Source organism: Chironomus tepperi, unplaced genomic scaffold, assembly GCF_022539635.2.
Source record: "Chironomus tepperi strain 1889 unplaced genomic scaffold, CSIRO-AGI_Ctep_v1 contig_445, whole genome shotgun sequence".
Lineage (NCBI taxonomy): Eukaryota > Metazoa > Arthropoda > Insecta > Diptera > Chironomidae > Chironomus > Chironomus tepperi.
In genome coordinates, this window is record NW_027226567.1 from 508772 (window position 1) to 536689 (window position 27918).

The 27918-nt window shown below is 32.1% G+C and overlaps 8 protein-coding genes and 1 long non-coding RNA gene across 13 annotated transcripts in view; 6 read left to right on the top strand and 3 right to left on the bottom strand.

The window, feature by feature from the left end:
- The window catches only part of LOC139098085 (uncharacterized), a 33556-nt gene extending 31201 nt beyond the window's left edge, over window positions 1-2355 (top strand). Inside the window, exon 3 of the long non-coding RNA XR_011545145.1 lies at window positions 2317-2355. This is a non-coding gene — a long non-coding RNA (uncharacterized lncRNA). The remainder of the gene's footprint in view (window positions 1-2316) is intronic.
- Window positions 2356-2437: 82 nt separating this feature from the next.
- Window positions 2438-3580, top strand: LOC139098461 (uncharacterized; the record flags this gene model as incomplete). The annotated part of the gene is made up of 3 exons (XM_070650677.1): window positions 2438-2680; window positions 2767-3423; window positions 3488-3580. Coding segments are annotated over exons 1-3 (993 nt in total), but the record flags the coding sequence as incomplete, so codon positions are not given.
- LOC139098079 (serine-rich adhesin for platelets) lies at window positions 3575-8569 on the top strand. 2 transcript variants are annotated; one of them, XM_070650199.1, is made up of 8 exons: window positions 3575-4456; window positions 4679-6251; window positions 6574-6701; window positions 6816-6950; window positions 7018-7336; window positions 7404-7782; window positions 7903-8055; window positions 8124-8569. In XM_070650199.1, the coding sequence occupies exons 1-8, from the start codon at window positions 3587-3589 to the stop codon at window positions 8377-8379; spliced, it is 3813 nt and encodes a 1270-aa protein (XP_070506300.1). In that variant the 5' UTR covers window positions 3575-3586; the 3' UTR covers window positions 8380-8569. The 2 variants fall into 2 exon arrangements, with proteins under 2 accessions (XP_070506300.1, XP_070506301.1); XM_070650200.1 differs by having other exon boundaries at window positions 3575-4390.
- Window positions 8570-8905: 336 nt separating this feature from the next.
- On the top strand, window positions 8906-9953 carry Pex10 (peroxin 10). The gene has a single exon (XM_070650368.1). It carries the CDS (start codon window positions 8952-8954, stop codon window positions 9855-9857), a length of 906 nt encoding a protein of 301 aa, XP_070506469.1. The 5' UTR covers window positions 8906-8951; the 3' UTR covers window positions 9858-9953.
- Window positions 9954-10334: 381 nt separating this feature from the next.
- On the top strand, window positions 10335-13343 carry LOC139098302 (annexin B11-like). 3 transcript variants are annotated; one of them, XM_070650440.1, is made up of 6 exons: window positions 10335-10493; window positions 11316-11367; window positions 11497-11844; window positions 11939-12365; window positions 12501-12761; window positions 12832-13343. In XM_070650440.1, exons 2-6 carry the CDS (start codon window positions 11356-11358, stop codon window positions 13107-13109), a joined length of 1326 nt encoding a protein of 441 aa, XP_070506541.1. In that variant the 5' UTR covers window positions 10335-10493; window positions 11316-11355; the 3' UTR covers window positions 13110-13343. The 3 variants fall into 3 exon arrangements, with proteins under 3 accessions (XP_070506541.1, XP_070506542.1, XP_070506543.1); XM_070650441.1 differs by having other exon boundaries at window positions 12501-12752; XM_070650442.1 differs by lacking the exon at window positions 11497-11844 and having other exon boundaries at window positions 10336-10493; window positions 12501-12752.
- Window positions 13344-13441: 98 nt separating this feature from the next.
- On the top strand, window positions 13442-17312 carry Tbcd (tubulin folding cofactor D). Its single transcript, XM_070650071.1, has 3 exons — window positions 13442-14719; window positions 14787-16768; window positions 16858-17312. Exons 1-3 carry the CDS (start codon window positions 13525-13527, stop codon window positions 17131-17133), a joined length of 3453 nt encoding a protein of 1150 aa, XP_070506172.1. The 5' UTR covers window positions 13442-13524; the 3' UTR covers window positions 17134-17312.
- Window positions 17270-22939, bottom strand: sws (patatin like phospholipase domain containing sws). 2 transcript variants are annotated; one of them, XM_070650070.1, is made up of 7 exons: window positions 22755-22939; window positions 22579-22660; window positions 19881-22483; window positions 19561-19711; window positions 19412-19474; window positions 18412-18522; window positions 17270-18092 (listed from the first exon to the last, which is right to left on the bottom strand). In XM_070650070.1, the coding sequence occupies exons 1-7, from the start codon at window positions 22851-22853 to the stop codon at window positions 17377-17379; spliced, it is 3825 nt and encodes a 1274-aa protein (XP_070506171.1). In that variant the 5' UTR covers window positions 22854-22939; the 3' UTR covers window positions 17270-17376. The 2 variants fall into 2 exon arrangements, with proteins under 2 accessions (XP_070506171.1, XP_070506170.1); XM_070650069.1 differs by lacking the exon at window positions 18412-18522 and adding an exon at window positions 18943-19059 and having other exon boundaries at window positions 22755-22938.
- Window positions 22940-23248: 309 nt separating this feature from the next.
- LOC139098462 (uncharacterized) lies at window positions 23249-25557 on the bottom strand. The gene is made up of 2 exons (XM_070650678.1): window positions 25484-25557; window positions 23249-25427 (listed from the first exon to the last, which is right to left on the bottom strand). Exons 1-2 carry the CDS (start codon window positions 25492-25494, stop codon window positions 23249-23251), a joined length of 2190 nt encoding a protein of 729 aa, XP_070506779.1. The 5' UTR covers window positions 25495-25557.
- Window positions 25558-26262: 705 nt separating this feature from the next.
- On the bottom strand, window positions 26263-27858 carry LOC139098292 (insulin-like growth factor-binding protein complex acid labile subunit). Its single transcript, XM_070650430.1, has one exon. It carries the CDS (start codon window positions 27820-27822, stop codon window positions 26314-26316), a length of 1509 nt encoding a protein of 502 aa, XP_070506531.1. The 5' UTR covers window positions 27823-27858; the 3' UTR covers window positions 26263-26313.
- Between the last annotated feature and the right edge of the window lie 60 nt (window positions 27859-27918).

Here is a 27918-nt window from a genome sequence, read left to right on the forward strand (position 1 = left end):
GTGATTTATCGAGTCTGTATAGTTATTGTATTGTTTCTCTCATTTCATAATTGATGTAGTGACCAGGAGACAGAGTTGTTATGCAAGTTCCAATTGCTGGATTCCCCTTGTCTAGTCGAACTTGCGAAGTCCTCTCCCAATTCGGGATATTAAAAATTTACCAGAGTGATCTTTTCTCAACATCCAGTTCAAGTTTTTGGTTGTTTTTACACAAAGTATTCAGTCAGACAGGTTCATCCTGATCCACCATTATCCCAGACTACAACCCTGACCAGCATATATCATTTGATGGCGAATAAAAAATGAAGAAAAGTATGCAATGCAATTATGAAGAAATGAAGACAAGACTAGGGCTGTAAATTCACTGATGCATTAAAATTGCTCCGGAAAGTGAATAAATTTAAAGAGTATAATTGCAAGATAATTATGGTAAAGTGAAATATTTCATGCTATCATGGAAAAAAAATGTTTAATCACTTTCATCTCTCTCGGCAATAATTTGTAAGTAATAGCATGAAATTAGAAATTCATACTTTAAATGACATTCTTCAATTTTTTTCCCATTCTTTTCATTTTCATGACATTTTTAATAACAATTTTTTTATTTCACTTTTAATATTTAAGTGTGAAAAGTCATTGTGACTGAATTAGATGAAGAGTATAGAAAATGAGCAAAAAATAGAGATAAAAATCTTAAAGACGATAGTGACACACTTCTCTCGTTTTCTTCTATTCTTTACACTTTTTATTATTATTTATTCATTTTTAGACATGATCATTTGTGTTATTGCAACTGTTGGATATTTCTAAAGCTTAGTGTGAATTAAGTTTAAATGGGATTTCTTGTGGGGAAGAGGTAATTAAAGAATAGTTGAGTATTTGATGCTTTTAGCGCTGTTTTCGGACATTAGGATGCACGAATGAACTCTTTTGTAATTGAAGTTGAAGTATATTCTTAGCAATAATACTATACAGATTGCAAAATAAATTTACGATGTTTATTCTTCGAAATTCAATTGAGAATTGAATTTTTGTATAAAAAGGGGTTTTCAACTATGTACAATAAATATTATTTGAATTTTAAATGACCGTTACAACAAATTTGATTTATCATCACTTTTCTAAGCATTTAAGAAGAATGAGCTGACAGAGGTGATTCTAGTACAAAAAATTCCACAAATACTCTAATGAACTGACCAAATTAACTGACTAGTCAGTCAAAACATCAAAAATTATTACATTAACCCACAAAAATTCAAAAGAATTTCTTCAGTGAATAATTTAGACACTGTAAATGAGCATCTTTACTACATTTTGATTACCACAGACAAATACAAAAATTGCTGATGAGAACTTGTTGGAAATGAAAATAAACCGTATGTAATAGACTATCAAAATAATGTAGATATAATTGTTAGGAATGAACAGATTGAATAGAATCGTGCCGAAAATTATTACGAAATAAATTGAGGCCAGCATTATTTTCCTTCTACATATACCTTAAATAAAATTACTGAATGAAGATGAAAGTTTACATAATCGTAGAAGAGTGAAGAAATGGATGTGTAAATCGAGAGAATATATCTTATTTGATGTATGTGTACACAACGTTCTGCTTCGTTTGGAAAGAAGATCTTCATGTTTTTAAAAGCTTTTTTTTTAACGCGGATGAGAAAGAAAAATAAAATATAAATTAAATTTAAAAGTGAGTGGCGATCGGGAAGAAAAAAAAAGTAGAACAATTAGATTCATTTAACACTTTAACTGAATGATTAACTGCTTCTTGCATGCCTCTCGTATTGTATTTATATTATCGAAAGTAAACCATGATGTCATTTCACTGATTTCATTATTTTGGCATTTGTTTCGGTGGATTTTAAATCCGTATTGGCACTAGAATCTATTGAAAATTGATCAAGACATGTTATTGAATGATTTAAAGATTTAACGGTTTTCAAAAATTCAAATATTGTTGTTATCATGATGATGTTAGTATTTTTGAAAATTTAACGGTGATTTTCACGTGTAAACACTTTCACACACACAAGTATATTTATTTCAAGGAAATTTATTGTGATTATCAAAAAAAAAAACTTAATTTATTTAAATTATCTGTAAAATTGTCGTCAAAACAATCTAAAAAGGTAAAGTGCTTACTTTTAATATGTGTCAAAAACCAATTAAGTGAAAATTAACGTCGAAGGCTGCTCTTTTTCTTCTAACCAATTAAATTCAATTTTCGTCGGTTCATTAAGATCCAATAGTAATTTTTATGATACTCATTTCCTTATTTTTATTTCTCTCTTTTCATTATAGCATTTGACATTTCAATTTACTTCTATCGGGTTATGGATTAATGAGATTATACATAGTTGAGACTAATATTTTAATAAAAATATTATAAATTGAGTAAATTCATCAACATTGCTTACACATCATGTCGTCTATAGCTGTAACGCAATGTCCACGATTTATTCAAAATGCTTGGAAGAAAGATTTATGTTCAAATTGTTTTAAATCAAAAGAGGAACATGCAGCAATTTTGCAAACGATAAAATCTATTCCAATGACACAAAAACGAGTGTTAAATGCACCATCAAAAGGCATAATAAAGACAATATTACCATCAAACAAGAAGCATAAGAAGAAGTCTGTCAATTTTCCGACAGAAGTTAGTAAGGTAAGTTACAATTTACCCAAAATAATAGTGACCGTGAAAATTAATAGCCTGGAAATATCTATTGTCCCAAAATTTAAATCCATTAGGTCATTGGGGAAGGAGGAGAATGGCTAGATGAAGGCAACAGTGATGATGATGATGGTGATGACATTCCAGACAAAAATGGCGAGGAACTGGTGTATGAAGAAAATGAAGAGCTGCAAAAATTAACAAAAACAAACACGGAATTCAACATGAACAATGGAAATTTACTTGGTGATCCGACCGTGAATATCAAGCGATCTTTTGCTGCTCTAAAACTTGGAGCACCGCAGAAAGATGCTACGGGCAAGAAACAAACATTGAAAATTTCAGTTACGCCATTCAGTGGCAATTCATCCTCAACATCTTCAATGTCTGGTTTAAAATTGGACATTAAGTCTAAATTACCTTCAAATGATGATAAGAAAAGTGATAAGTCAAAAAATAACGGTATAATACTAAAGTCAATAACACACACTTCAGACGATAGCTTCTCAACAATAAAGCCTAAAGTAATTGCTTCCGAAACTTTAAACGATGAAGTTGATAAGTCGCCAACAGATTTTGATGTTAAACAAGCATCAAGTAGTGAAAAATCACTGCTGGATGAAATCAATGAGACATTATTAAGTAAGAAAATACTTGAAAATGAAGCAAATGTGACTCAATCAACAACTCCAATAATGGTGGTCGAAGAAACAACGAAGAATGACGTTATTAAGGTAAATATTTATTGCAATAATAACTTTTATTGATATTTAATTATATAATTTTACAACAATCTAGGTCGAGATTAAAAATCACGATAGTATTACATCTGCCGTCATCTCGTCTTCCGATTCAATTACAAATATAACATGTTGTGCAAATAATAAACGCACAATCATGCGAAATAATGCAATATTGAAAGATAAGGAGAAGCCAAAAATTCAAGTCTGCACGAATGCAAAGAATTCAGAGTCTGAGAGTGATTTAGAGTTTGGTACAACATCCGATTATTATTATGATGTTGTTGAAGCAAGAAACAGTTATGAAAATATTGGTGATGGTAGTTCAACGAAAAAAGAAACAATTGACGTTAGTATTACTCAAAATAAGACTGAAACGGAACCTGAGAATGTTAATAAAACAGCATCAATTGATAATTTTGTTAGTAATAATAAGTTTGAAAAGTCGAGCTTTTTTACAAATCAAGTTATTTCGGATATGTTTGTGTCATCGCAGAACTCTCATAGTGAGTCAATTAAGAAATGTGCTGAATCATATGATTTGATGGAAAGTTCATTTGTGTCCAGTAAAATAACTTGTGATGGATTAATTGTGACAAAAAATCACTTAGAAGATGCACTCGATTCGACTGGTTCGAGTTTTGACAGTTCTAGTGACGAAGAATTATCGAACGGACGTAGCGAATCAGATAGTGGCATTGGAATTAAAGGAACATCACAATTATCTAAAGACATAAATAACAGCAATAATAGTTCCGATTATGAAGACATTCAAGTAACAAATGAGATTAATAAGGCATTGGCTAATAATCGAGAATTACCTGATGGTCGTAGTGACCCGGACGGAAGTTCTGAAACATCACCAGCACCGGCATCAATACAAAATTCACAACAAACGATCGATCCGAGAACATCATTTTTGCATTCGACTGCTAACAAGCCAAAGGTGCCGTTAAAACCCGTAAGTGTGAATGTTGTCAAGCCCTTTCAGAAACGTAATGCTGAAATCATCATGCAACTTCAACAGGTAATTAACATCTTTTTGTTAATAACTTCTATGTGATTCACTTACGTATTCTAACCAATCCATTAATACAGAAAGAAATTCTGAATATTTAACGGTTTTAAAAAATTTGAAATTGCAATTAAAAATTATTTGAATTTTTGAAAGTCGTTATTTATTTTGAATTTTTTCTCAACCGCCTCATAATTAAAAGTTAATTAATACATTTCATGTAATTTGGCACAGGTAATTAGCAAAGAAAGATCACTGTCAAGCGATTCATTAGACACAAAAGCGTCAAAAAAGTCACGAGCTCCGGAGCCGCCTCAAAATAATGAAAGCGAAATAATGAAGACTTTCAAAGAAGAATCATTCCCAGATGAAGAGCCATTGAAAACTTTTAAAGAATTTGCACACGGAAAGTCTAAATTTTCTATAAAGACGAATACTGTACAATTAAAAGAGCCACGAAACTATCCAGCAATCAATCCGAAATTCCGAAGTCTTAATCATCTCAATAAAGCACATGAAGCACAAGAAAAGTTGGAGAAATTTGAGAAGCTACAAAGTCCAACAACTCCAGAACCGGCACCACGCCATAGCTTATCATTCTCGACAGATTCATTAGCTGAAATTGAGAAAGGAAAAAAGAAGAAATTTTCAATCAAGAAATTTTTACGAATGGGAAATAGTAAGACTGAACATACACCGAAAAAGGATTACAGTCATTATGCAGATATTCCAACAAGTCCAAGTGATGATCCATTTAATGCACCACAAGTTAAACCGCGCTTAATTATTATTCATCCATTAGACATTAATAATACTGGCGTTGAAGTTGTAACGACACCAACAAGTTCATCACAACCAAGCACGCCGACTATTGCGGTAACTGAAAAGAATCAGTCAGTATCGAGCTATAAAAAGCCACCAATGCCACCAAATCGCAGTGACTCTACTAAATTAGAGATGAATAAACCAACACGTCCACCTCCGCCAAAAAATAATGAGCTACGAACAAAATTAGAATCCGAAAATGTTGAGCCACAAAAGACAACGAAAACAACATCGAACGATACAGTTTATGCTAATTTAGGTGAGATTAGGAATTCAATTGCACCACGAAAGCCAGAACGAACAAATAGTATGCGAGAACGTGAAGCAAAGACATTGGAATTACAACGAAGACAGCCTGTTGGCGAAAGTATTAATGGAAATGCTGAAATAGATGACTTGAAAGATGTTAACAATAAAAGTGATGATGATCACACAGAGACGTATAAAAATGAAGATTCAATTATTGCAAAGCCTGTCTTAAAGCCATCATCAACAACTATTGTTAATGGTGACGGTAAAAAGAAAATGCCTGAAATTGAAAATGTATCAACGCGCAGCAAGATTGAATTGTTTGAGAACAATGCATTGAAAAATGATACGAAACCGAGCATCAACATGAATAAATCATCATCGCCGAGTGTCACTAAGCAGCAGACAACTTTCTTTGTAAATAGTGATGGATTGAAGTCGTCTGTCCAAAAAATGAATATGACAATTGACAGCTACTTGAAAAATAAGAAGTTAAGCTCATCAGACTCAAATTTATTGGATAATAGTCGTTCGCCAACACCTCCACAGCAACAAATTATAGCGAATGTGTCATCTCCACTGCCTTTAATAAACTACAATACTAACCGTAATTTGGGATTGCGGAATAATGCAGCGAGCTACGAGCCGATAAATGTTAATGTTAGTGCCAAATTGAATTATCATCGTTCTAGCTATCCTGATAATGGAATGTGCTCTCCAACGCTGACTTTCGGTGAGTTATTCCTTATACTCAAATTAGGTTAATTAAAAAGATTTCAAAATTAACGGACATAAGAAATTTGAATAATAACGGTTCAAAAAAATTTGAAAAAAAAACCGATTCAAATTTTAACTCAAAAAGATTCAAATAATTTTTGTCCGTTTAAAAAACTTTTTTGACAAAATTCCAAATTCGCAAAGGAAGTGATAAATCAAAAAAATATATTTTATCGTTCCTTGAGAAAATACGCTGAATAAAAAAATAATAATAGCCTCAATAAAATAAATTATAAATGGATCTTCATTGTTAAAATGTGATTTTTAATTCCATTCAGGTAATGCAACACGTTCTTATTGTGGCAGCGAAATAGGGGAATCAGAGATTTATTCGCCATACAGCTTTTGTGGAAGTGATGCAGCATGTTTGGATGTTTCACAAAATGATTTAACTGACGGATGTCAGGTAAATTAAAAATAATTTATATTTCACCGCTAGTTTAATACAGATGAACCCATTTCAATCTGTTCGGGCTGATTTATCTATTTATATTAATTCTTTTTTTTTTTTCTTAAATAGGGATCGTCACGCAATAAGATCGTAAGCCGATTGAGATTAAGAAAAGGTCGAAGTGTTGTGCACACAAATTTGGAGGATAATTATTCAGCCGTAATTGTTGCAAATCATGAAGCACTTGCTCAAGTCTTAGATCAGGTAATTAACAAAAAGAAATATTCTACTGTAATTAATTATTAATCTTAATCTCTTTTTAATCCCCCAGCTTCAACAACCTCAATCAATTCCCCCGTCATTGCGTCCAATTGCGAATTGCTTAAATTTACGATTCGATGATTTTACAATTCTCGATTCGATTGGTTTGGTCGTTGGTAAGCGGGTCTTTCATCAGGCAGTCTGGCAAAATTCCATTTATATAACATTGGTGCTCACATCAGATGCTAATCAAATGGTCTCTGGTAGTGAATTAAATCAAATGAGCGGTGGAATATCGGGAGCTTTAAATCCAATCACAGAGTTTTGTGACTTAGTTCCAAATAATTATTTACCATCAATGCCAACAGCTAAAATTCAAATGGTGCAAGGTAAATGATTTTAATTGCTGTGTTTTTTTGTGAGTAAGAAGTCAATGAGAAATATTTTTAATTACAGCTACCATAACAGTTCTTCCGAAAATGCAAGTTGAAACACTCGAAATGATGGGTTCGATAATGAAATCAAAAATACAGAATAACAGTCTGTTCGGTAATTTAACTGGAAGTGATGAAAATGTCGATATAATCTCAATAAATGAAAAATCACCGACTTCAACAGCCTCAGCACTTGACGGTACAAAAAGTCCAAGTAAAAGTGGTCTTTTTGATGACTTGCTGTGTCGTGAAGTTGGATTTATTGTTCTACAACTTGTAAATGGCTTAAAGACAATGCAAGCAAAGGGGATCGAGGAAATGCCAATGAGTCTTATGAATATTATCGTGTGTCGAGAAATGGAAAATAAGGAACAGCAAGCTAGACTGTGTATTTTGCAAGGGTAAGCTATAAATGTCAAATCTATTTGAAATTTGTCAAAAATTCTTTCAAATATTTATTGACCGTTAAATTTTAAAATATTTTTTGGACATTAAAATATCAAATTGATCTTTGATTTCAGTACAAACTCGGATTTGTCACGAGACGAGGACGAAGTTATGGGAACTTTATGTCAATGTGCCTTGAAGGTGATCAAAGAAATTTTACCGGAAACGAAGCTAACACAACTTTTATCAGATTTGCTTGTTCAAGAACGTGCCGATACTCTAACAAAGTAAGATTTATGCAAAATCATTGCTTTCAATGACTAATTAAAATGTTTTTTTTTATTTCCATTTACAGAATCAAGTCAGTATTAGAATACGTTTTATGGGGACCAAGTGATGTATCAATTAATGGGCCATTACGTGAGCGAGAATTAACCTTGCAACGTTGGTTGGATTTGGCGAGAGCAACAGTTTTGCACGGTCTCGTACGCACAAAAATCGAATTAACGATCTACGATGAATGCCATTTAATTTTCTTGGTTCGATCCAATTCGAAGATAATGCTCGATGCATCACAAATTATAGCCACTAATTATAATAATTCAAATTGAATACTCTTACATTGTTAATTATTATTATTATTATTAAAATTATTTTTTTCGTACCTTTTTGCCTTCGAAACTGATCAAAATTAGGTTTAGTAGCTGCCTAATATGCATATATGTATCTAATTAAGTTTTATATTTCTTTTCTTCTGTTTTAAGTTTTTTTTTTCTTTTCATTAAAAAATGTTAATATTTTCTGCGCAATATTAATTAATTAATTAGATTAAATCAAGGAAAAAGATTCAGTTATTATGTATCAAATAAATGTGTCTATTTGAACAAAATTTGATTCTGTTTTGGATTCTTCAATAAATTTTAGTTTCAGGAAATTAATTGGATCGTTTCATGTAGATGCCATTAAGTAATCTAACTTACAGCACCTGTAAAAACACCTGACACATGTCATGCTGCTTTTACATTGTTCAACGGTCAAATTTTAAAAAATCAAACTCGACGTTGTTTTACCCTCGTCGAATAATTCGTCTAAATTTGAAAAAATATCGACCGTTACTTAAAAATTTATACGATTTGCAGTAAAAATCAAAACAAAAGATTTATCGGAAATAAAAAATTTAATTATGAAGAAAAACTACATTAAAACAGCACGACAACCGGAAGTGATAAGGACTATACAGAAGGACTTGCAATATACGACTGAAATTCATCAAGATGTAGTTGAAGTGGCACAGTTTTTGGTCAAAAACAACCGAAATTTCATAAAATTCAATGAACTGATAAAAATCTTAACAAATATTTGTTATCACGGATTTTCAGCATTAAACAGACTTCAAACCTTGGGCGAAGAATATACCGGAGTACTGCAAATAGACAATAAAACTGATAATTTGCCACATAAGCTACTTCAAGTGATTTCGATAGTCTTGGAATTTGGTGGAGAGGCTATATTAATTAATGTTTTAAAGGAGTACGAAAAGAAAGTGAATGAAAGTGATGAGCTACTGCCAGAGGCGCGCAGGACATTATTACAATTAATTGCATTTATCAAGTCATCCATTCCATACATCAAGGCACTGTCTCGAAGCTTCTTCTATCTTAAAAATTCAGGTCAATTGCAAATTGCAAAAAAGTTAACGGGAATACATTACGTTCTAGTTCGCTTCTGGTTAAATGATCATCATAATATTAGTGGATATAAGTTCCTTGGTATTGTAACAGTTTTGCAAGTCGTTTTCTCTTTATTATTGAAATTAAAAGAAAGAAGAGGCGACAGTAAACTGCGTCTAGAAGAATCGACAAGAGAAAATGCTAAAGGCAATGCAAGATACTCACGTGTGAGCTCTAATGAGGATAATAAGAAGTGCACTCTATGTCTAGAGAGTCGAAATGATTTAAGCTTAACAACATGTGGACATATATTTTGCTGGTATTGCATTTGTGATTGGCTAAAATACAAAAGCGACTGTCCAATTTGCCGTGAACATTTGACCCCATCCTCTGTGATATACCTCCAAAACTACTATTGAATAATTTTTGAATTGTTGGGTGTGTGCAAGAATTTAGGAAAGGCTTTTTATATTAAATTTATAACGAAACAATAAAAATTTGAGATTTAATTTATACAAAACAATACAATTGTTTGTGCCTCAAGACCCTATAAATTTTGATCTAACTCAGAGCAGTTCAATTTCAGAACCATACAACAGTATCAAAAATTCAAATTATTTTAAACCGTTATTTCATCAAAATAAATGAGTATTGAGTTAAAATAATTGCAGGAATGATTGAGTGCATTGCATTATTGTATTATTCAGTTATTTGTCATGTCATGTCATCCAAGTTCATAATACAATTTTTGATTCATGTTGTTTGATGTTATGACTATGTTATCATTAAAACAATTTACATAGATAATTTACATCAACAGATCTAGTAATGTATTATCTAGAGTTATGAAATTTGAGAGAAGAGCGTCAACATTTGCCTATAAAGTAAACAGCCTGTATATATTATTCTCACAGTCAAGTATTTTCGCTCAGTCTCATTCAGAAAATCAGTCGAATCGGACGTTTTCCATATTTTTGTAATCTCAGAAACCGGTATTTTTGATACTTTTGTAGTTCTTATACGTCACATCCAGTGCTATTATAATATTTAATAAGGTACGTAGAGCTATTATTTGTGGTAATTTGCGTGTCAATCACACGCATAGTGAGTAAAAATCTAATAAATGAAGATATCGAATATAACATTAAGTTGTAAAATCACTCATTTTGGACATTTGCCAATAACTTAGTGCTGTGCTGTGGAATTTTTTTTGTTGTTAGTGTCGCCCAAAAGACTGATAAAAGTGAAAATTGAAGCATTTCAAGTAATTAACATCAAAATGATAAAGAGAAACATAAAATGCTACTATTTGACATCCTTATCATCCACTGCGCAAATAATTCAGAAAAATTGCTACTTTTACGTAGATGGGATCGGTCAATTGATATAAATTGACTTATATTTCATCAATTAGCTCACAATAACCGTCATTAAGAATCGCGACTGTAAGATGAATCATTTTGTTTATATTACCCTGTATATTATTTAAAGTAAGCGATGATGTCATTTCATTATAATTTTGAGCATGCCTGTTATTGTTTCGTATTCTCTGCCTTCGATTTCTTCGTATTTGGTTGCTCTACTAATGACGTATTGCCGAATATAACATTTTTTATTACTCACATCTGTCGTTCTGGATGTTCGAGATTAAAATTAGCATAGAATTAAATCCGAGGATTATAATAAATCTTGAGATTAAAAATTTCTTTATTTACTTTTGTGAGCTGATTCAATAGTTTGCACTCATTCGTTGAATTTACGGATGAATATATCATTCAGACCAATGACGTGGCATATCAATTAACACTAGAGACTGGAAATAAGTCTTCTTTAAAAAGAATTATTCATGATTCTCACGTTTCTGTTTATTTTTTCAGACTTTTCCCATCGTAAATTTATAGAAGAAATCCATTAAAGATGTTTCCATTCGTAAGTATAAAATGAACAGATCACTAAAGCTTATTTGAGGGAATTAACACAAATCATGTTGGATTCAAAAATGTCAAAATTCTAAACAAAACTGAGAAATTCGATTTGGCTTATTTTGCAATTTTCCAGGGTACAGGACATTCAAGCATATCAAGCAGTCGTTCATCTTTAGGAACAATACCAATGACTGTTCAAAGCAATCCTGGATATCCATTTAAAGAGATTCCAGTACCTTTCGGTGCTGGTCATTTTAACAAAATTGGATTCACATTAAGCTCTAATCTTCCCTCATATCATTCTACCTCAAGTATTGCAAGTCAGTCACAATCAAATGGAATCTCTCTTTTACAAAATCAACTAAATATGCAAAATACTCAACAACCATCAAATATTTATCCACACATTAATCCAAATGCACCATTTTCATATACGCAACCTGTTTATTATAGAAGGTCAATTAGTGACTACATGAAGCGGGTAAAATTATGAATTTTGAATCCACATGAGCCAATTCTGATATCATTTTCATATCCATCAAACTAATTAATCAATTATTTAATTAATATTTTAGGGTACACCAACTGTCCTTCCAAAAGAAGATTTTGATGCTCGTTCAGATTCCGAGGCATTAAGAAAGGCAATGAAAGGTTTTGGATGCGATGACAATGGATTAATTGAAGTAATTTGTCGTAGAAGTAATCAACAAAGACAGGAAATCGCAAAAGATTTCAAGACGCACTATGGAAAAGATCTGATTGAAAACATTAAGGATGAAACTCGTGGAAATTTTGAATCTTTATTGGTTGCGCTGATGACACCAACTCTTGACTTTTATTGCAAGGAAATTTATGATGCATGTTATGGAGTTGGAACTGATGAGGAGGTTTTGATTGAAGTGTTGTGTACTCTATCGAATAATGAAATTATGATGATTAAGGATCGTTACCAAGAATTGTTTAAGAAAGATCTTGAAGATGTTTTGATTGGAGAAACTTCTGGTAAGAAATAATTTGAATTTTAACGGACAAAAAATATTTGAAAGCTTCAAAAAGGGGCAATCAACTTATTCTATGAAAATTCAAATTTCAAACGACCGTTAATAATTAAGAAATTTATAAAAATTTAATTTCCAGGAAACTTCAAAAGATTGCTTGTATCGTTGTTAAATGCAAATCGCGATGAATCAGGAATTGTCGATCCAGAAAAAGCCAAAGCTGATGCAACACAATTATTAAGAGCTGGTGAATTGAGAGTTGGAACCGACGAAAGTGTATTTAATTCTATTTTATGTCAACGCAATTACGAACAATTAAGATTAATCTTTAAAGAATATGAAGTTATGACAGGTCACAGCTTCGAGAAAGCCCTCAAAAATGAATTTAGCGGTACAGATAGTAATTGTCGAATTCACATTAAAGCACATCCTTATATTTTCATCATTTTCTGCTTTTCTTTACTCCACAGGCGATGTTAAAGACGGTTTTGTTGCTATTTTTAGATGCGTGACAAACAAAGCTGAATTCTTCGCACATCAATTGCACAAATCGATGAAGGGTCTAGGAACGAACGATAGACAACTGATTCGTTTGGTTGTCACACGATGTGAAATTGATATGGTCGAAATTAAGGAAGCTTTCGAAAGGCTGTTTGGTGAATCATTGAAATCGATGATTAAGGGTGATACTTCAGGATCTTACAAATACGGTTTATACGCCCTTATTGGAGAACAACGCAGTTCCTAAAAGGATAATTACCTAATTACAAGTTTAAAGAATTTCAAAGTGCATTAATCATATTTAGGATTTAAAGCTTTTAAACTTTCGCCACTATTTAGGCCATAGATGACAATAGCCAAATAATTGTGTGGATCATTTAACAACCCATGTGTCAAATTGTTCATGTTTTATAAAATAATATTTTTTCAAATGTTTGCTTAATTAAATAAACTTAATTTTCAATCAACAAACCAGTACAAATTATAGTCTTTTTAAATTTTTTAACGGTCATATATTTTTTGAAAATTTCCATGTAGGGGAGTTGTGCAATTTCCAGCTCAGTTGTTAGTCCCCTGATAAACAAGAAAACCGAAAATTGTGAAAATTTATTGAAAAGTCATTAATTACCAGCATTTAAAATAATTAAATAAACTAAGTCAACATGGTGCAGCTTGAGGAATTGAAGGATGATGATATTCCATCGAATACACTGGAATTCTTTAGTGAATATGATGAAGTTGTGAAAATGATCAATGAACTAGGTCAGATTTACGAGAAAAACCTGGAAAAATCCTATGAAAAGTTTTCGGAAATTATGTCAAAATATCAAGAACAACCACATTTATTGGATGCACATCTTACAGACATGATCAATTTATTACTTACAATAATTCGTGATAAAAAGTCAACAGATGGCTTAATTCATGCTGGATTTAAATATCTATATCAAATAATTAAAGTTAGAACCTATAAAGTATTCGTCAAGTTCCTTCCTCACGAATTAAGTGACATAGACTTTGTGTTAAATTTATTAGAAAATCAAAATCCCGATGAGTCAGACAACTGGGAAACTCGATATTGCTGCTTATTATGGATGAGTATTTTAGTCCTTAATCCTTTTCATATGTCAAGATTGGATGCAATGTCAGAAGGAGATAAATCCAGTAAGAGTAAAATGGAAAGAATTTATCAAATTTGTAAAAATAATTGTAGAGGAAATGACTCATGCTCTACTGTAGCTGCATATTTGTCAGCAAAATTTTTAATCCGTACTGAAATTAAGGAAATTTATTTGGAAACATTCTTCGATTGGACATTCAATGAAGTTAAAGCAGATGACTTGCACATTCGTTATGGAACTTTACTTGCTATTGCTGCAATTTTGAAGCACGGAAAACGAGAAGATTTGCTGAAATATGCACCAAAAATTCTCAAGTGGCTTCTTGAACAAGATTTCAAAGGTTCACAGGATTTCCTCAAAAACAAGTTTTTCATAAAAATTGTTCAACGTCTTGGACTAATCTTCATGCCACCTAAAATTGCACTTTGGCGTTACAATCGTGGATCTCGTTCCTTACAAGAAAATTTAACATCAAAAACAGAAAATAATGTCGAATTTGAGTCAATAAATATAACTCAAGAAGATCCAGAAGATGATGTAGAAGTGCCTGATGAAATTGAAGAGATTATTGAGCAGTTATTAGATGGCTTGAAAAGTCCCAGCAGCGATGTTCGTTGGCTTGCTGCAAAAGGAATTGGTAGAATTACGAATCGATTGCCAAAATCTTTAGGAGATGAAGTTGTTGGATCTGTGATTGAGATTTTGAATCCATTAGAGCAGCATGAAGCATGGCATGGTGAGTTTACTGTTTTGACCGTTATTTTTCAAATTTTATTTTACCGTTATTTCTCAATTCTTCTCAGGTGCATGTTTGGGAGTCGCTGAACTAGCAAAACGTGGACTTTTACTACCATATCGTCTTGAGCATTTAGTTCCTTTATTAATAAGAGCTTTAACTTATGATGAGATGAAAGGATACATGTCTGTGGGTCAAAACATTCGAGATTCAGCATGTTATGTGTGCTGGGCATTCGCTAGAGCTTATAATCCCCAAGATTTACAGCCTTTTGTTCAAAGTATTGCAACAGGATTATTAATTGTGACTGTATTTGATCGTGAAATTAATTGTCGACGTGCTGCTTCAGCCGCTTTCCAGGAATGTGTTGGTCGTCTGGGAAATTTCACACATGGAATTGACATTTTAACAACAGCTGATTTTTATAGTGTTGGATTGAGAAATAATTCGTATTTAGTTATTAGTGACTTTATTGCACAATATAGTGAATACACACGATCACTAATTGATCACCTTGTAGAGATTAAAACTGCACATTGGGATACATCAATTAGAGAATTAACTGCAAAAACATTAAATAAACTGGCACATCATGATCCTGATTATATGGCATCAAATGTCCTTAATCAGCTGTTCCAAAAGACAGCATCAATTGATATAAATGTTAGACATGGATGTGTTTTAGCTATTGGCGAGATTGTATTAGCTTTACAGAACCTTAATAAGCTTTCATTAATATCCAAGGAGATTATGGAAATGCTGAGTAATCTAGTGATCAAGTTCCAGACCAGAGAACAGTTCCGAGGAATGAGTGGAGAATTGATGAAGTTATCCGCACTAGATTTCATCAAAAATTGTAGTGATGCTAAATTGGAAGTAACCAATGATTGTATTGAGTCATGGCAATTACTAATTGATTCAAGCATATCTAGTAAGACGACAAGAATTCGTGAACTTGCTGTATCTGCATTGACTAGTTTATGTCCAGCATATTATGAAGGAAGAGATCGAAATGCACAAATTGTCAACAATTACTTGCAAGGATCAAATAATGATCTCGAAGAACATGTCAGAATGGGATATGTTTTAGCTATTGGTGCATTCCCTAAATTCATGTTGTTGCCGTCAAAAATGGAAGTGATCAAAAAATTAATTGAATTATCTTTAGTTCCGACAGAATCTCAAGTTAAACAGTCTGGATTAAATCCAATAATATTAAATTGGTCGGAAGCACGTAGAGACAGCGTTAAAGCTTTAGGGAATGTCACAATGTCCATAGGTTTTGCGGATCTATCAGACGAAGAATTAAGGAGCATTTTTGAATGTCTATTAAAAGCTTTAGAAGAATATACCATCGATAATCGTGGAGATATTGGTGCTTGGGTACGAGAATCATCTATGAATGTCCTGTATCAATTGACAATTAGTTGTCCACCAGAACGATTAATGGCTGATATAGTCCATAAAATTATGAGTGGATTAGCACAGCAAAGTGTCGAGAAAATTGATCGAACTCGAGGAATTGCTGGAAAATTATTCCACAGCTTACTGTATCATGAGCCAAAAATACCAAATATTAAGGAACACGAAGTTTTGAAGACAATCTTCCCAGAAGATGGAAGTACCATTTTGTGGCTGTTTGCTGATCATACGTTCCCATTATTCTGTAACATGCTGAAACTTCATGATTATTCTGAGAAAATTATAACTGGTTTAGTCGCAAGTATTGGACAATTGACTGAGTCATTAACAAAACATTCATCATCTTCATTCCTTGACTTCCTTAATTCACATCCAAATGAAATTACAAGAATGTGTGACTTGACATTGAAAATATTCCAAGATAATTTATTAAATGAACGTATCACATATCCAATGCTTAACTTCCTTGATACAATATTAAGCTCTGGAAGTCTCTTAGCCATTTTGGATGATGAAAATTCTCATTTTCCTGATGAAGTTTTTCGTCTTGTAAATCTCGAAATTAAGGGACATAAGAAGCTTTATAAGATTGTGTCCAGCATCAACGTCATGTGTCAATTGATCCAAGTGAGTAATTTTTTGAGAAAAATTTAAAATTTTGAAACCGTTTATTTTTTGAATTTTTGAAAACCGTTATTTTTTAAAATTTATTTTAGGTTCGTCGACTCTGTCCAAAAATCTTCACAAAAATGGGAATTTTCTTGGGATTGACTCATGTTCACATCAGAAAATCAGCAGCTTTAAAGCTTTATGAAGCAATGTTGTTATATGGAGATACAACAGACGTTCCTGAGGAGAATTTAGAGGAAATTCTAAATACTTTGATGGATACTGATTGGGCTCAGCCATTGAATGAAGTTCGTCCTATCCGAAATCATTTGTGTGATCTATTGAATGTTAAACCTCCCGTTTCAGCAGCACAACAAAACTAAATTATTTGCATTCCTTTTTTATATGAAATGAAATTAATCAAAATTAATTCGGAGCTTTTTAAAAGCACAAATATGAACAATTATGTACTAATCTATTTTGTGGCCTCACATCACTATTAAATGCACAACAATTCGATTTTTATTTTAAATAAAAACTTTTTTTTATTTTTGCTAATTTATCCTTTTATGTAGTTTTTTTTTGGTATGAATTTCTTTAAAAAAGCTATAATTTCATTATAAGTTTTAAGCTTCACTGGATCCAAGAGTTAAAGACTTTTTAGTATCCTTAAGGTTCGGTTCAGCATCAGACGAGTCAATGTCACTTTCATATTCATTCTCAGAAAGTGAAAGGGAACCGCCAACAGCTCTTAATTGACGTACTTTAGCACTTGAGCGCAATGTTGATGGTTCTGAAGCATATCCAACGAAATAGTCATCATCGCTTGATAAATCATCGTGTCTTTCTTGACATATTTCTGGTACCCGACAAACGATTTGTGCTAAGTCAACAAATGTGTAATTCGATTGGCTGTTTGATGGACTTGATTCTCGACTTTCATCCGATGACTTTTGTTGTGTCCATCTGTTGAATCTTGAAAGTCCACCAGTTTTAGCTAGCTGCTCAAAATAATTCTTTCCATAATTAAATCCAACTTCTCGAATTTCATCAAATGAACCAAATGCTAATGTCTTATATTGATCAATTGGCGGTCTTAAATATTCGCAATAGTCGCTGCTCTTAACTTGTTCCAATTGTCGTACACACGAAACATAAGCAAGTCTCGATTGAATATCGGGCAATGTCATGACTTTTATTGGCGATGTGAATGGATTATAACGTTTGTACAGGACCCACCACCCACTCAAATCATCTCCATAATCAGTTAAATCCGTATCATCCTGAGATCCAACATCAATTGCAATAATTATATTAGCTCCTTGATTTCTCATTACATCAGCTGTAATTGTAAAGTGAGATATGATAAATTAGTATGATTGTAGAATTAAGTCTTAAATATCGTCTTTGGCTGTCTGGTTTGAATATTCTCAAAAGAATTACTGAACGAAAGTGTCCATTCAGTAATCTGTTTCACTTCATTTCAGTTTAAATTTTCAAAATAATAAAGAACCTTAAATTTGAAACTCAAAAAACCGTTAAAAATAAATTTTGAATTCCAAATAATCGTTAAAATCATGACAAATTTACTGATTGATCAAATAGCAGTGCCAACATAAATAAAAGAACTCTTAATAATAATTATGGAACAAAATTTGGACCCGGAACATTATTCGTATAGCATCCGTCGATAAGAAGGTGACCGTCAACACACATGGGGGGAAAAACTCCTGCAATTGTCATACTAGAGCGTACCAAACGCCATAAATCGCCTAAAGAAAAAGTTAGCAATACAAAAAAATATTGGATATTTGATATTATGTGAGCTAATTTTACAAGATAAAATGTGATTTTTTTTAAGGATCTTGACTGTTCCAGTTCTGAGTATTTTAAAAACATTTTTTTCAGTGTCTGAAATTTTATGACTAGATATTCCAATATGCTACATATTCTACAGGACCAAACCGTTCGTAAAACTATTAAAAATAAGGGTGCAAAGTAAATAAAAAAATTGTTTTTTTGTGCATACAAAAAAGTACAAAAACCAAAAGAATATGTAGGAAGTAGGATGAGTAAATTCCGTCAAAAATAATGTTCCGGATGTTGAATAAAAAATATATAATTAAATTAAATTATAAGGAAGCAAATTAAAAAAACCAAGTGAAAAAAAATTAACTTGTTAGGCATCTTACCCGGCAAATTGTTAACATAGCCGCCATCAAGTAAGTGATGACCATCAATTGGATCGCATAAAGGTGGCATATATCCCGATAAGCTCATTGATGATCTAACATATCTCCATAAACTTCCTGTATGCAGTATACATAAAACAGTGTTTTTTTTGAAGCCAAAAAAGAAGGTTTTTTTTAAAGTCATCAATTAATGATTTTGTTATAAAAAAAAAATATAAAAGAAACGAAAAAAGAGAAAAAAAGCAGAAGAAAAAATATGAAAAATGAAGTTTGAGGAAACAAGACAAACAATATCCGTCACCCAATGAAAGAATAGTTAGAGAATGAATTAAAAAAAACTAAAAGACTCAGAACGGTCAGCAAGACCCTTAATAAATTTTCTAATGAAAAATGCTAGTAAATGAATGATGATAAAAATTTTTAAAACGGAACAAAACAAATGAAAAATTAATTAAAATAAAAAAATCACCATGTGTGTGTATTCTCGCGCAGCTATCAGTAATATCAGTGGTCAACGTAAAGTATGGAATCCCTAGAAAAATAATAATAATAATCATATTAATTCACGTCAATGTGCTAAAAAATTGATGATGCGCGTCAATCAAAACTCAAACTTACACAAATCTTCAATTTTTACATTATCACCAAATGTATCGCGGATAGTCTTGTTGAATTGTCGTCCACTAAACATTGATGTAATTGGATATGTTAGGTCTAATATTTGCAGTCCATATTGTGTCATTTTCTTGCACCATTCTCTAGCTTTTTGCTGTTTTATGAAAAATATTTATTTCATTATTCACGGCATAGCTCATGACAATCATTTTAGTTTTTGAAAAAATAACGGTTTTCAAAATTTTGAAAAATCATAGTCTTTGAATTTTTGAAAACCGTTATAATTCGAATTTAAAAAATCTGTTAAAAAATAGAAGACTCACCGTAACAATCGTAATATTTCGTTCCGCGCACCACAAAGCTCCCATAAAAGCACCGATCGAAACCCCGCCAATCATATCAATTGGAATCGAAGCTTCCTGAATAGCTTTAAGCATACCAACATGTGCAGCTCCTCTAGCACCTCCACCGCCCAAAACCAATGCTACCGAATTACCCGTCAACCATCGAGCAAGTCTCGAGAAATCAGAATGAATATTCGGTTCCGAATTAAGAACTTTTGTGTACAAGTCATTTACTCGGTATTGACTTTTTCTTGTAAACATTCGTTTTGGACATAAAATATGATGATGCTTGTTTACCCATGTTCGCTGATTCAGCCATTGAACTGTATTCGTTGGCCTTATATTAGAATTTGTTGACGTTTCCGTATGTAGCAAAACTAATTCCTTTGCAGTTCTTATTGCAAATCTTTCAATTTCACGCTCTAATTTGCCTAATGATGGAGGACGGTCAGCTAAGCCAACAATTAAAATAACATCAGCTTGTCTCAAGCATCGTTGCGTCCACGGAGTAAGAGTTCCACTTTCACATTGGTATAAAGTTACTTCATTGTGATCTTCCTGCTGTGATAAGTAGCTTAAAAGTCGATATTCATTAGCTGATTCCATAATATTCATTCCTAAAGTCTTTCTAACAACATCAGCAGTTAAACGTGCCGTTGGACATATTGCTGAGAGTGAGTGATATAGTTCATAAGTAAAAGCAGTCAATGGTACATCATCAGTAATTGAGAGTATTGCAATTGTTGCGAATTTATGTTTTAGAGGCGATGCTTCTATTGGCACGTTTGGTTTTGATGATAAGGTGGCATTCCTCATAGATCCCAAAAGACGGTGTCCGAGAAGACTAATAAGTTGAGTTACAACCACAGGATATTTTAATTTAATTGCATTAAACAGTCCTTCAGGTAATTTAGCTAATTCAGAATCACGAACAGCCATAACAGTCGTAGTTCTTGGCGATTCCGTTATCATTTCAACAATTCCAATTAAATCACCTTTTCCATATTCACCAACAATTTCCTTCTTTCCATTCAAATGAGTTATGACTGATCGAAGTCGTCCATTAAGAACAATATAAGTACAATCGGATGGTTCATCCTGTCGATATACAGCACGTCCAGATTCTAAGAATATCCAATCTAATGCAAAATCACATTGTCTCACAAGTGGACTTAATCCTTTTACAACCGAATTTGCTATATCTAATACAACCGTTGGTCTCTGCTGCATTATTCTATAGACATTTTCCTTTGAGATAAGACCAACACGAGAAGAGATCCTAGATTTAATTGCATATAAGCTAGATTCACCAGTTAAAACCGCTAAACCTCCGACAACTTCTCCAGCATGTAGTGTAACTGAATGAGCTTCTGAGACTTTTTTACTTCCTTTATTTGGCTGATAATTTATAAGATTTAATCCACCAGTGATTATATAAATTAACATAACATCATCTTCCCGTCCTTGATGTGTCAAAGTCACTCCAGCATTAATTTCTCTTATTTCTATACTATCAACAATTAATGCTCGATCGTCATCCTTTAAGCCTAATTCTTTTAAAAAGCCATCAGTTGCAAGACTTTTCATAAGTTCAATATCTATCGGAATGTCAGTTGGTTGCGGTATTGTAGATGTGCGTCGTGGAACTAATATTGGAAATTCAATGTCATTTAACATGTCAGGTTTTTCGTTTTTATCGGAACTAACACTACTCATAACTAAGGAAAATTGGTCAGACATTTGTCGTTTATGCTGGTAACCTTTTGGAATGCTTGATAAAGGATTAGCTGCTTGCGCTTGTTTCTTCTTTTGTGATACATGAATATAGTCAATATTCAATCCAAGATAATTATATAAAGCACTAATTGTAATTCTTTGTAATCGAACCATAATGACTTGAATTACACGAACTAAAATGTCATGATTCTCATTGAAAATTTCTTTCAATGCAAACATAGGTAAACGAATGATTTGGGAATCTTCTATAGCTTTTGCGGTAACTGTTTTATAGGTACTATCATTTCCAACGAGTATGTCTATAAAACTTAATAATGATGTTACCGTTTCACCTTTTTTAGCTACTTTTAATGATATTGATGATCCGTCAGCATTATTTAGAAAAACATTAACGGAGCCAGACTGCACAATAAAAACAGAATCGTCAGCATCGCCAATTTTAATCAGATAATCACCAGCCTTTAAGTTTATTATTTCTGTGTGCTTGCATATTCTTAAAAATACTGGCTTTTCAAATTGACCAAAGATTCTTATTGATTGAAGCATAAAATAGGCATCTGCCGGTACTTTCTCACCGACTTTTTCAATAATTTCCTCAAAATATTCAGCAGGAGGTTCAGTTACTTTCAATTGAGGCTGTAAATTGTCCTTTTGAAGTTGTAAAATCTTTCTAGCAAATTTCATTACAGCTCTACGTTTTCGCCCTCTTTCCCCACCAGTTCCGCTAATCGTCTTCACTTTTCTCAACATCCGTCGACCATAAAATAACATTTTATCTCGCTTTCTAAATCTCGTCTGTCCATCATGTAGAAAAGAACTTGTAAGTCTGTCAATTATTGATTGTTCTGAAGAGAGAAGAAAAAAAAAAGTACAGCGTATGAGGAAATTACATTGAAAACTATTTCAAATTCAAGGTCATTTCTCTTATTATGAAACTTACTGCGGATTTTATTCTTTCTCCATAAATAACATGCTATAAGGATTGTAGTTGTAAAAATTACAATCAAAATAGTAATCCATACCTAAAAATACACATGAAAAGCCATTAATTATTAATTTTTTTACTTTTTCTAAGAAAATCAATATTCAAATTTTAGAAATCATTCATCGACTTACATGATTTTGAGTGTTTTCCTTAAGAAATGCTATAAAATCGTCTGAAAATAATGACCCATAAACCCTATATATCCTTTTTATTACACCAATAATATCCATTATTTTGTTCACTTTATAAATACATAGTTTAATTAAAAAAAATTGAAAAATATTTTCTTTCTGTGCTTTCTGTGATGAAAAAGTTGTTGTTTTTAATGTTTTGAGGGGCTTGCCACGTTGTAGAAACACATTGAAATTTTCGCACGCTTTTGTTTCGCTTCACATGATGTTTATCAATTATCACTTACCGGTGTTTTGTTTATAACTTGTTAATTAAATTAACATAGAATTACTAGTTTAAAATTCTTTATTTAAAAAACATTTGGACGGTTTCACATTAAATTTGTATAGTTTTACAGCATTTGTATGTCTTTGATTTTTAAATTTTAAAATGTCGTTAAATTTTTTGTGCCACATTTTTAATGAATTACTTCTAATTTAAAAAATTGTGATTTTTATGGCTTCTCTGAATAAAAAGCCGTATGAGAAACAGGCAAAATTTTCATTGCATTATAAGTAAGTGACAGATGAGGATTACTTTCAAAAATTCCTCCTTCGATAGTTTCAATTGGATTTCCAGATAAGTCAACATTTTCCAAATTCAGACAAGCTTTCAATGAATTCCTCTCGACACGACGAATCTTATTATTTCTTAAATTAATTCTCTTAACGTTACCGCAATCTTCGATAAATTCATCGTCCATAACTTTCAAATTTGTATTCTCAATTGAAAGCTCGATGAGATTTGGGAAGGTTACAAACACAATTCTAGGAACTTGGAATAATTTTGATTGTCTGAAGAAGATTCCAGATACTTTAAAATTTTCATATCCATCAATATGCACTGTATTAATTCTCTTCAAATATTGAGTAACATTGACCAATTCACAGTTGTAGTTCCTATCTGCATCAACATAAAATCGACAAGTTGATTGTTCATAATCATGTAACTGGTCTTGTTCATCAATTTTGTTTGTTGTTTCTTGGACAATACTTTCTGTGACAGAAAATATATCCTCAATAGCTTCAGTAGTTTCACTTTCGGTGACAATATCAAGTGTTGTTGTTGCATCTTCGATATTTATGTCGTCTTGCGATACAGTTGTTTCCATTTGTGTTGTTGCAACTGTTGATTCTGTGACCAATTCAGTTGTTGTTTTTCCTTTCTTGCCCTTCTTTTTGCGTTTTTTGGTTGTTGCTTCAGTTGTTGCCTCAGTTGTAGCTTCAGTTGTGGTTGTAGATTCCGTTGTTGAAACTTCAGTAGTTTTTTCATCGCTTTCCTCATCACTTTCACTCTCACTGCTAGATTTATGAACAGCTTTTGTGGTTCTCTCGTGGCTTTCAATTTCCTCTGTGCTATTTTGCTTGATGCTCTCTGTTGATTCTTTGACAAATTCAAAAGGCGAGTCTCTGGAGTTTTCAATATTTTCATCATCCTTTGGTTCTGTTTCATTTAGAGGCAATGGCTTAACAAGTTTATCGTCAACTTTTTCGTTGCTTATTTCATCCTTATCGTCCTTTTTGGTATCTAGTTTTAGTTTCTCGTCTGAATCCTCATTTTCTCCACTTTCCCTCCTCTTGGAACTAACTTTAACTTTTTCAGATGAATCCTCCTTGCTTTTGCTCTCCTTCTTTTTTGACTCTGTTGTGATTTTTTCATCACTTTCGGAATCACTTGATTCTGAAGATTTTACATTAGTCTTTGGCTCCTCTGTAGTACTTGTGGATTCAGGCTTGATTACTTTCTCTTCCTCAAAGCAATTCATGAAAAAGTCTACAACTTCATTCAATGGCAAGTCATTAGTTCCAAGATGTCCAAACTTTTTGTCAATACAAATATTTGATTCCATATTAAGTGCTGCATTATTTGGCCAATTTTCAAGGAATTTTCTATCCAATGTCACAATATTGTTCTCACTCAAATCAATTATTTCCAAATGATTCTTTCGTTTAAGGATTGAACTTGAAAATGATATCAATTCATTGTTGCTTAAATTCATAGTTTTCAGATATTCCAATTCATAAAACAAATCATTTGGCAATTCTTCAATTTTATTTCCAGTTATATGGATATGCTCGAGATAAAATAAAGGCATTAATAGTTCTGGTTCAATTGTGTGCATATTGCATCTATCCATTTTGAGTGTATGAAGTTTATCAAGTCCCTTAAAAGCATTTGAATGAATACTTTTGATATTATTGCCATTAAATTCCAAAACTTCCATACTTTCACACATCTTAAAAGCACCTGCTTCAATATCGATTTCATCGACACCAAATTTCATAATTTCAATTTTTCCACAATACTTGAAGGAACTTGCCGTCAATTTTTGTAATCCACATTTTTCCATTCGTAACTCAACTAAATTGACAAAAATTTGAAGAAGAGTCGATGGTACAATGTCTAACTTATTGAATCTGAAGGATGCATCCAGGACCTTTACATCAGGATTCTTCATACGATTCACATGTCGTCCATAAATTTTAAGACCTTTTTCAGTTGCCTTGTATGTTTGATTTGAGATTTTGACTGTATATTTATCCTCAACAAGTGCAAATTCGCATGTGATATTAACAGCAGCATTGGAAGTGCTTATGCGAAAACACACAAGGATGATTAACACTGAAAGAATTCTTTAAATAAATAATAATTAAAAATGTGTATAAACATAAAACACCTGTCGACTTACCTTAGATACATTATTCTGTAGATGTGAACTTGATGAGATCTGAAAAGAGACTGTTCTCTCGAAATGTAACGATGCTACAAATATATCTTGAATATAATAAAATGCTTACTTTAAAAATTTCATAATTTTTGAGCAGCTTCCTAGTCTTCCACTGGTTGATGATGTTTTTTTTTGTGCTGACATCAATAACTTAATTGTCTTATTTTTTTTAAATGCAACTTATTGTTATGCAGTCATTTGTTAATAAATTTTTTGAGTATTATACTTTTCTTAGTTAAATATTACTCATAAATATAGAGTTTGGCAGTTAACTGACAATAATTGGAATTTTTGGAATAACTCAAGCATCAATAAGGTCAGGAAATAACACAACAATAAGGATAACACTTTTTATCTTCTGGATTTTCAATTTCTGGAGTAACTGGAACTATTACATCGTCATATTGATTTGAAGAAGTACCTATTTATAGACTGCTTCGATGTCAAATTTAATTCATCATTTTCATCAACGCATGATGGTTTCCTGTGAATTTTCGATTGTTTACCTTTTTCTATTGCCTTAAATTCAGTTTCGATTGCAAAACTCATAGATGCTGCTTCTAATTCTAATGATTCTTGATATGAGCTATTTTGGTCAATAGAAATACTGTGTTTAGTTCCTTTTTATCCTTCTTCGAAGATTTGTCCCAATATGTATTTGTAAATATAATTTGAATATTAAATGACAGTTTAAGAATTTTTTTATTAAACTTTTATTTCAAATATTTTGAATGCATCTAAGTCACCTTTTTTTCCAAATTATTGTAATTTCACCTAAATAGTAAATTTGATCAAAAATTATTATTAAGAATTATGTGCTTTAATTGTGGATCATAAAAGAATATTTCTCCATCAATATACCTAAGTGGATTTCCACTAACATCGATAGTCTTTAAGTTCTTGCATTTTCTTAGTGACGTTTCTGCTATTTTGCTAATGTGATTGCCACTTGCGTCAATTTTGGTCAGCTTTCCGCATCCATCAAATGTTTGATCATTGATTATTGTGAGTTGTGTGTGGGCAATAGACAAGAATTCAAGGTTAGGGAATTTTTGAAAAATTATGGATGGAACTTTGCTCAAAGTGGAATTGTAAAAGAACAAATGCGTCACATTTTCATCATTTTGGTCTTCATAATGCTTTCCACCAATCATTGTAAGGGCAAGATCAACATTTTCTAGTACACATGTATACTTCCGATTTTCATTTAGGAAATATCGACAGTCACGATGTATGATGTCGCCAATAGTTGAAGGAACTTCGGTTGTCGTAATTTCAGTTGTCGTAGCTCCAGTTGTTGTAGTTTCAGTTGTCGTAACTTCAGTTGTCGTGTTTAGTACTGTAATAACTTCATTGTCTGTCGAGAATTCTTCTTCATCGAAAACTTTTTGATGACTTTCGTTCCAATTTTTGAAACAAATTTCAAAATCATCAAAATTTTCAATTCTTTCTCCTTTATTGGATACAATAGAATTAGTGCAATTGTTATTGTAAAATCGGAACTCATAATTTTCTCGACGTCCTGGATATTCATCAAAAAATTTCTCTTCAATCGCAACAATTTCATTGTGATCAAAGAAAATCTGATCAAGTAATGGATTATTCCTAAAAAGTTCAAGTGAAACTTCTTCAATTTGATTGTTAGTGATGCTGAGTAGCTGCAACTTCCTCAATGGATAGAACAAATCACTGTTTAAGAATTTAATTCTATTGTGGTCGAGGAATAAATTTTGTAAATTTCCTACAGAGCTTAATAAGTCTGGATCAATCTCTTCAAGTTCATTTCTTGTTAGCACTAAGTAATGCAGGTTATCTAATCCTTTAAAGGCTTCCTTGTCGATCACTTTTATTGCATTTCCTGGCAAATACAGATTCACTAAATTTGAACAGCTTTCAGCAAATCTTGCAGGAATTTCAGTCAATTTTTTATTCCCATCAATATGCAATGACTTTAATTTATAGCAATTCGTAAATGCTTCACTTGTAATATTCACTAAATTGACATTCTGAAGCCCAAAAATTTCAATATTTTGAAAAATTTCGAACAATTTTGTTGGCACATATTGGAGGGTCAAAGGTGAATTGAAGCGAATATAAGTAACGTCTTCATCCTTAAAATTCGTTAAATGACTTCCATTCACAGCAATTTCTTCATTATCATTTAACACTGGATTAAGACTTATTGGACTACACACGTAAGTTGACGCAATTTTCTCAAAATCACAATAAACTGTTGTCAACGTATAGACTGAACTTATTAAGACGGCAATTATTGCAATTATTACTTTGTAGTACTTCATTCTACTTTTTTTATCGATCAACTTTTAGATTAGCACTAATCGATACAATAGCAAAATACTTACTGGAAGGTAAGAATGGAAAAAATGCGAAAGAGA